Source organism: Bos mutus, chromosome 18, assembly GCF_027580195.1.
Source record: "Bos mutus isolate GX-2022 chromosome 18, NWIPB_WYAK_1.1, whole genome shotgun sequence".
NCBI lineage: Eukaryota > Metazoa > Chordata > Mammalia > Artiodactyla > Bovidae > Bos > Bos mutus.
In genome coordinates, this window is record NC_091634.1 from 5872124 (window position 1) to 5881254 (window position 9131).

Consider the following 9131-nt stretch of genomic DNA (forward strand, 5'->3'; position numbering starts at 1 on the left):
TTCACAGTGGGTTCAACTTGGGCGGAACCAGATCTGGGTCCTAGCTTGTCCTGGGAGCTCCGCCCCACTGAGAAGGGCCAAGCCCAGGCTGGGGGTGCCCAAAGACAGCCTGCTGAGCTATTGGGGGTGGAGAAGGGAAGGCCAGCAACAGGGAAACGATGAAGGCGCTGGGGGAGGGAGTTCAGGGGTTAAAAGCCATGGGTCGAGGCTGAAGTTGGAGGCAGCTGGCAGCAGAAGTCACGCGGGGCCCCAACCCAGGTAGGGTCCGCCTATGGCAGGGGCAGGAGCACCGCGAGGGAGGAGGGTCGGAGAGAGCGGGAGACAGCTGAGTCAGGGAGATGTAGGCAGAGGCCAGAGGCAGGGTTCCAGACAGAAATTTGCAGAGGTTTGAGAGGTGAAGCGGACAGGGAGGCCTGGCGTGCTGCGATTCATGGGATCGTAAAGAGTCGGACACGACTGAGCGACTGAACTGAACTGAACTGAACTGAGAGGTGAAGCAGCAGAAAGATAAGATGCTCAGTTTTAGACCAGGGATCCGAGAGGGGAAAGGCGCCTGCAAACAGTAGAGAGGGGCAGGAGAGTGCACAAGGATCCAGCTGGCTGGAGGGCTGGGGTGGAGGGACTGGCCACCCAGGGTGAAGGGCATCGAGAGAGCTGCAGCCCCTGGGAGGGATGTGCAAGCTGCCCCTCCCATCGCGTTACCGGGACCCCCACCCCACCCCCACACACACACCAAGAACGGAACTGGGAGATGGGGGGTCGGTGCAGCTTCCAGGGTCAAGGTTTTCAGAGTAAAGGAGAGGACACTCAAGACTGGAAACCCGCAGAGCAGAGCAGGCAGGGAGTATCCAGAGGGTAGGGAGTATCCAGAGATGGGGGATTCTGGCCCGCTCTTACTCCCTTTCAACTTCTCAGGCTCCGCCCGCCCTGCCCCCCACCACAAAGTCACTATGTGGCCCCTGGCCGCTGCGATCTCTTTCCTGATGGTGGCCTGGTCAGGAGGTAAGAATGCAAGGCGCGGAGTCGGAGGCGGGGTGGCCACTGCAAACAATGGTAGGAGGCGGGAGCCGCAGGGAGCCGCAAGCTCCGCCTCCAGCTCGCTGGTGGGCGGGGCGGGGCGGGGCGGGTCCCTGGGGCGCAGGCGTGATTCCTGCGTGTCCCTGCGTGACCTGGTGACCCAGCTGGGGTCAGTCCATGCTCCGCACCTACCCCAGACCTCTCCCTGGGGTATCCCGGTTCAGATGGGCTTGCCCTATTGTTAAGCCTTCTAGATCTTGCACACCAGCCCTCTCACTGACTGTCCTACTCTGTACCGGAAAGTCCATCCCCAAGACCTTCCCAAGTTCAAGAGTTAGAAGACATAGACAGGGGTTCAAATCCCGACGCCTGGGGTCACAGTGGGATGACTGAGTGAGCATGTGTATGAGTGTACATGCACACGCATGCGCGCGCGCACACACACACACACACACACACACACACACACACACTGCTTTATTGGTAGTATTCTGTCTCTAGTCTCAGGCCCTTCCAGAACCTAGATTGTTCTTTAGTCCTTGATAATCATTACCGTGTTAGTTGCTCAGTCGTGTCTGACTCTTTGCAACCTCATGGACTGTAGCCTGCCAGGCTCCTCTGTCCATGGGATTTCTCCAGGCAAGAATACTGCAGTGGGTTAACATTCCCTTCTCCAGGGGATCTTCCTGACCCAGGGATCCAACCCATGTCTCCTGCATCTTCTAACTGACACGCAGATTCTTTCCTATCTGAGCCACCAGGAAGGAGACCCCAAACCTGATTCCACGCAGAGCTGGTCCCCAGATATTCCTCTCCTCCCATTTAAGTCCCCTTTCCCTGCCTTGGCAGGCGAGTTGTCTGGAAACCCCATTCATCCATTCATTCAGCAGACAGCTGAGCAGCAGGCACTGTGCTAGGTGCTGTACAAGTAGACACAGTTGCTGTGTTCAGCACCCAGAACCTAGCAGAGATGGATGCTGGCATCATTCAGACAATTCCCCTAATAGTTAGTTAAAACTGTGATGCAAGGTGATGGTTTCAAGGAGCCAACCTGGAAGCTCAGAGATGTAGTGGCAGTTCCTGGCCCAGAACCGGGGCCCCCAAAGGACTTGACACCTGAGCTGGGACCCAAAGGAGGGGGTCCTCAGGCACCCATCACCACTCTTGGGCTGAAGGCAGGGTAGCTTCTGTCTTGTGGTGACACCCCTAGGACTCCCGTATCCCCTCCTGGTGCCATGCCCCGGAGCTAAGAGCTCCACATGCAGGTCTTATGGAGCCCTTAACAGCCTGGTGAGGTAGGTGCATGGTAATTAGTCCAGTTTCATAGCTGAAAAACCCAAGATTCTCAGACAGCAAGGTCCTGCCCCAAAGTCACCAGCAGTGCCTGGTCAGGACCTTAATCCATGTTGCCTGCCCTGTCCTCCACACCCTGGACTTTATGCTCTGGCAAACCATCTCTGGAGTAGAGAATGGCAACCCCTGCCAGGACTCTTGCCTGGAGAATCCCATGTACAGAGAAGCCTGTCAAGCTACAATCCGCAGGGTCACGAAAGAGTTGGACACGACTGAAGGGACTTCACACAAACCATCTTTATTTTCAACCTAATGGGCTTCATAGAGGCAACTTTATTTTTTTTTTTTACTTAGAGCATATTTGAAGTTAATATCACTATTCTAAGTGGAAAACAGCATCTTTTGCTATAAATAAAGGTAAAGGAAAAGGGCGACAGAAGATGAGATGTTTGGATGGCATCGCCGACTAAGTGAACACGAATCTGAGCAAACTCCGGGAGATAGTGAAAGACAGGGAAGCTTGGCATGCTGCAGTCCATGGGGTCGCAGAGTCAGACGGGACCTAGCGACTGAAGGACAACAATGGAAAAAAAAATCAGTTCTGCACAATGAACAAAAAAACAGTATTTATTGAATTGGACCAATATTGTTTTCAATTATAATATTTATTGAATTGCCTGTTGATGACAGGCAATTTCCCTTTCTGACCTCCTTCAGTAATAGGCAGTTTCCCTTTCTAACGTCCCCCATAATAGGAAAGGCAGCTGGTTCTACTTAATTTGGGGGGTTGCCAGCCAAAGGCAACCTTCTGCTTCCTCCTGGTTTGAAAAGGTGACCTCAGCAAGACAAGAGAGATGTTAAAAGGATATGAGCACCATCATGCAAACTTTCTCCTGTCAAAATCAGGTTTGAAAGAGAAGTGATGATGACTCAGTTTCTGAGGGTGCAATTAATATCACTCCCTGCTTCCTGAGTGCTTGCTCCACACCAGGTCCTGTGTGTGTCTTGAATGTAGGATCTCACGGAACCTACGACTGTCTGATGAGAGACGAACTATAACTTTCCCTCCTTTACAGCAGAGAAAACTGAGACTTGTACCCAGCCAGGAAGTGGCACATTCAGGATTAGACGTCCTTTTATTTTTTTCAATTTCTTTGCTTATTGTATTTGTCTCGACTGCGCTGGGTCTTGGTTGGTGCACCGGGCTTTCCCCAGTTGTGGCGCGCAGGGGCTACATTTCCTTGCGGTGCTCAGCTTTCTCCATGCGGTGGCATCTCGTTGCAGGGACTCTAGAGCATGCAGGCTTGAATGGTTGCAGTGCACAGGCTTAGTTACCCCTCAGCATGTGGGATCTCCTGGGACCAGGAATCAAACCTGTGTCCCCTACGTTGACAGGTGGATTCTTAACCACTGGACCACCAGGGAAGCTCCAGGATTAGACCTTCTTTGTCTCTGTGTGGACTGCTGTGCCTCCAACCTGGGTCTCCTGTACTGCAGGCAGATTCTTTACCATCTGAGCCACCAGGAAAGTTCCCTTCACAGAGGTTATGAATGGTATTTAAGGTCATGAAGGCACTCAGCAAATGCGTTTAGAAAGGATGGAGGAATGGATGGATGGATACTGCCTAGGTAGGTAGGGTAGGCCCACCTCTACTCCTGGAAACCAATCCCTATGGTGGACCAAGACAGAAAATTCAGGTGGGAAGAAATCAGGCTTCTGCTTACGTATCAGAAGCTTCCTCATTCCCCAAACCCTTCTTTTAATCTCCAGTGGAGGGTTTGGCGCTTCTAGAAAGAAGGGACATCAATCTCTTCGCCCCAGCTCATCTCCACTACGTAGAAAATGGCAATGCCAAGAGACCGATAAATGAATCATCAGTTCCTGGCCACCCAGAGCAAAATTTTGACTCAGTCCCCAAGCCCAAGAACCGTAACGCCCAGCCTCCTTTCCCTGTGAACCCCAATTCTCTAACACGTTCTCTCCTCCACCAGGCATCTCTCGGGAGTACCCCAAGATTCTCAATGGCACCAATGGGACCAACGGGTTCCTCCCTGGTGGCTACACCTGTATCCCCCACTCTCAGCCCTGGCAGGCAGCCCTACAAGTGCAAGGGCGGCTGCTCTGCGGGGGAGTCCTGGTGCACCCCAAATGGGTCCTCACCGCGGCGCACTGTCTAAAGGAGTATGTGGGGCCTCGGGGAGTGAGGGGTGGGGATGAGACTGTAACTGGCGTGGTGCGTGGGCGGAGCAGAATTTGAGGATGAGGTTGGACTTGGGTTGTGATGGGCATGGGGTGAGCATGAGGTTTGGTGGAGACGTGGGGGTATGGGTATGGACAGGGAGTCCCAGCAGAGGACTTGGAGGAAACTGGAGTCAAGGATGTGGAAGCAGACACCTTTGGAAATAAGGAAGGGGGTGGGGAAGGGTGAGACTGGGGATGGGAACGGAGACGAGCTCCTGGACCCCTCTGACCACCGGCTTCTTGCACCCGCAGAGGGTACAGAGTGTACCTGGGCAAACACGTCCTGGCGCGTGTGGAGGCTGGGGAGCAGGTGAGGGAGGTGGCTCGAGCTATCCCCCACCCTCGGTACCAGAGCAGCCCCACCCACCTGAACCATGACCACGACATCATGCTTCTGGAACTGAAGTCCTCTGTGCAGCTCACCAGGCACATCCAGACCCTGCCCCTCTCCCACCATCACTGCCTGCCCCCCGGCACCTGCTGCCGGGTGTCTGGCTGGGGCACCACCACCAGCCCCCAGGGTATGCACCCGCACGGGTGGCCGGTGGCCGCACAGAGCGGCCGGGGAGACTGAGGCAGAGACGGGAGGGCAGGTCAGAGCAGGAGTCTTTATAGATAAAACTAGATTTATTAGACATGGGTTAAGTCATGAATCGCATAGTGATATATAAAGGTATATATATCCTTCATGTAAATATAGAAGTGTAGATAAAACTAGATTTATTAGACATGGGTTAAGTCATGAATCACATAGTGATATATAAAGGTATATATATCCTTCATGTAAATATAGAAGTGTAGATAAAACTAGATTTATTAGACATGGGTTAAGTCATGAATCGCATAGTGATATATAAAGGTATATATATCTTCATGTAAATATAGAAGTGTAAATACGTAAAAATATAAATATGAAGTTATATAATGTTACATATAATGTATAGTTTTGTATATCCTTTATAGAATATATAAATGTAGCATATATAAATATATAAACATAAATGTATATTTATAAAGAATATGCAAATGTGTGAATATATATCAAGTTATATTTATATTCTATATTTATAAAGAATATATAAATATAATTGTATATATAAGGTTATATTTATATTCTATGTAAAGAATACTTAAATATATGTAAAGTTTTATTTATAAAGAATGTATAAATATAAGTGTATAAGTATATATATAGTTATATTTATAGTCCATATTTATAAAGAATATGCAAATCTAAATGTATAAATATATATAGCTATATATAATATGTCATATCATGTAAATGATTAGTTATATTTCCTTTATATAAATATGCATAAATTTACCAATACAGAGCTATAATTACATGTTATATACCATATATAAAATTATGTTTCCTTTATATAAATATATATAAACTTATATGTAAAAAATATATATATATAGTATATGTACATATTTATTTGGATCATATTTATATGGATTGACATAGTAAAACATCTGTATATAAATATGTAAATTATAGAAATTAGATTTATTTCTAAGCTATAAATGATATATTTATTTAAATACATTGTATTCAAATAACATATATTATACATAAGTATGTATTTAAATATATATGTATCATTGATAATTTAGAAACTAAATTTAATATATTGGTTATTAAGTATAATAAAATATAAATAAATACATCTTTTGGATATAAATATATATATATGACTGTAAGTTGAGCTCTATAGCAGAAAGAGCCTTTTGCACCTCCTTAGCCGTCCCTCGCTCTCCCCTCGCATCATCTCCACATCTCTCTTCCCAGCGTGCCCCACCCTTCTTCCCACCACTCTTTCCTGCTCTCTTGCATCTCCTTCCGTCTCTCCTCTTCCCTGTGTTTTCCCCATCTCCGGTTCTCATCACCGCTGCCTTCCTGTCTCTTCCCACCACCTTCTCTCCATCTTTCTGCATCACTTTCTCCACCTCTGTCCTCACCTACCTCCCCACTTATATCTCTTGCTGAGATGTATTTATTTACCCCTTACCTTTCCTCTCCATCTTTCTCTCTACTTCTCATCCTTTCTTCGAGCTGTCCCCCACCTTCTCTCCACATTTCTGTCTTCCATCACTTTACCCAAATACATATCCTATCTCTTCTCCCATTTTTGTCTTCCCATTGTTATTTTCTACAGACTTGCTGCCCATCCAACTTCCACCCCATTAACCTGTCCAGAATAGACATCCTTAGACCTTCCTCTCTCTCTCCTCCTCAGTGACTTACCCCCAAACCCTCCAATGTGCCAACATCGAGCTTCGCTCAGACGAAGAGTGTCGTCAAGTCTACCCGGGGAAGATCACACCCAACATGCTCTGTGCCGGCACAAAAGAGGGTGGCAAGGACTCCTGTGAGGTGAGGCCAAGGGGGTGGTGTGTTGCCACAAGCCAGGAGGTGGGGACTGATGCTTGGGGGGAAGGATTTGCTTCCAGCCTTGGGCAAACCAGTCTTTGCAATGTGAGATGTCTCTTAGCATAGAGGGTCAGGATAAAAAGAGGGTACCCATAGCTGGCAAACAGAATTCATCTTAAGCCTAGGCTTTGACTGGCAGTGGCTACCCAGATCCTTGTGTTGAGATATATAAATGTTGGATCTCCTTTGGTTGTGACAGAAACCCAACACAAACTAGCTTAAGCAAAACCTTGGCTTTTGTGACTGAAAAGTCCAGGATGTCTTGTTTCAGGAATGGGTGGATCCAGGTGCCCACATAATGTGTAAGAATCTCTCTTTAACTCTCAGCTCTTCTGTTTTGGTTTCATTCTCAGTTAAACTTTCCCCATGCCATATAGCATGTTGGCCCCAGCAGCTTTGGTCTTAAATCTTACCCTCTAAGGAACCATCTTTGAAAGAGAGAGGATCTCCTTTCCAACTGTGTACATAATCTCTGAGCATGATTCTCTTACTAGGCTGACTTAGGATATCTGACCCTTGAACATCACGGGTTGGGACTGCATGGGTTCACTTATACATGAAGTTTATTTCAATAGTAAGTACTACAGTAAATACACGATTCAAGGCTGATTGAATCTGCAGATGCAGAACCTCAGACACTGAGGAACAGCATATATAGAGAGGGCTAATTACAAGTTATAGGGGGAGTTTTATTGTGCACAGAGTCCGTGCCCTTAACCCTTGTGCCATTCAAGGGTCAGCTGTATTGTGTCCTGAGCCACCACTCTAGCCAGAGCTGTGGGGTTCTCTGATGGACCAAGTCTGAGTCGTGTGACTAGCTGTGGGGGCAGACAGAGACATGGACAAGTTGTATGGATTGAAAGTGGGAGAGAGGGCAGTCTCCAAATGAAAAAATCAGGAGGCTGTCATCAAAATAAGGGGAAATGGGTACTATCCAGGCAAACAAAATATATTAAAAAAAAAAACAAAAAACCTATGCCCAAGAGAGGGGAGCTTCTTAAGATTGAGTTTTGGTTTCGTGGGAAACGGTATGATAATAAAGTAGTAATATGAGCCTTATCAGTTAGTAATGTCTGCCCTGGGCCCAGAGGGAGAAGTGGCCCTTCAGGTGTATTGCATACCCTACCAGGAACATGGCTGGATTAACTCAATAGTAAGACGATACCAAGGAGCCGTAAAGTCGAAGCAGGGTTGAGAGGTGGGGAGGGGTAGCAGGTGAGATCTGGGGCCAGAGAACCAAGAACAGTGGTGTGAGGTAAGCCACCACCATTTTAATGGGACTGAAGAACAGAAAAACAGGGAGAGACACAGAAATGTCTGTCTGTTTCTCTGTCTCAGAGTTTCTCTCTCTCTGTGTTTGTCAGTTTATCTCTGTTTCTCTCTCTCACCCTCTCTGTATTCCTGTCTCTATCTCTGCCTCTATGTGTGTCTCTGCCTTTGTTTAGGACACCCCGCCTCTCTCTTTCTCCCACTTAGGGTGACTCCGGGGGTCCCCTGGTCTGTAACGGAACACTTCATGGCATCATCTCCTGGGGAGACTTCCCATGTGGGCAGCCCAACCGGCCTGGTGTCTACACCCGAGTTTCTCAGTATGTTCCATGGATCCAAGAAACAATCCAAAAGCGGAAAACTTGTAAACAGGAATGGACGAAGGGCCCACAATAAAAGTCGGGTTGGCGTTCCTGCTCTCTTACTCGGTTTGCCCAGCCCTTCCCTGTCCCTCCCAAAGCGTTCCACTTGCACCAGCAACCCATGTTCTCCAAACTTCCAATGCCAGCTGACACTGCACGTTTCAAAAGCATTCAGTCATTTTCAGCATCATGCTCTCCCAGACGTTGCATCACTGAAACATCCCAGTCCCCTGAACGTCCCAAAGAAGACAATACTCCGGATGTCCCAACTGTTTCAACATAAACCTAGATCACCATCTGAATGTGCAATCTGTGGAACACTTGAATGCCTCCGTCTGCCCGTCTCAACGATATTCTATGTTCTGTGAATGGAACTTCCTTGACAACATCCTATACCCCTTCAAGTATTTATTCACTGCCAATATTCTAGATCCGTCTATGTTTTGTACTCAAGAGAGTTCTAGACTACCAAGACATTTCTTCCTGAAAATATTGTCTGCAGTATCTTCTG

At 47.7% G+C, this 9131-nt stretch overlaps 1 protein-coding gene across 3 annotated transcripts; it reads left to right on the top strand.

Moving 5' to 3' along the window:
* The first annotated feature begins 950 nt into the window (after positions 1-950).
* LOC102280496 (kallikrein-13) lies at positions 951-8654 on the top strand. Of its 3 annotated transcripts, none has more exons than XM_005898422.2 (5): positions 951-1002; positions 4303-4492; positions 4805-5073; positions 6796-6932; positions 8466-8654. In XM_005898422.2, the coding sequence occupies exons 1-5, from the start codon at positions 951-953 to the stop codon at positions 8652-8654; spliced, it is 837 nt and encodes a 278-aa protein (XP_005898484.1). The 3 variants fall into 3 exon arrangements, with proteins under 3 accessions (XP_005898484.1, XP_070243391.1, XP_070243392.1); XM_070387290.1 differs by having other exon boundaries at positions 4805-4851; positions 6793-6932; XM_070387291.1 differs by lacking the exons at positions 4303-4492; positions 4805-5073.
* The last annotated feature ends 477 nt before the right edge of the window (positions 8655-9131 follow it).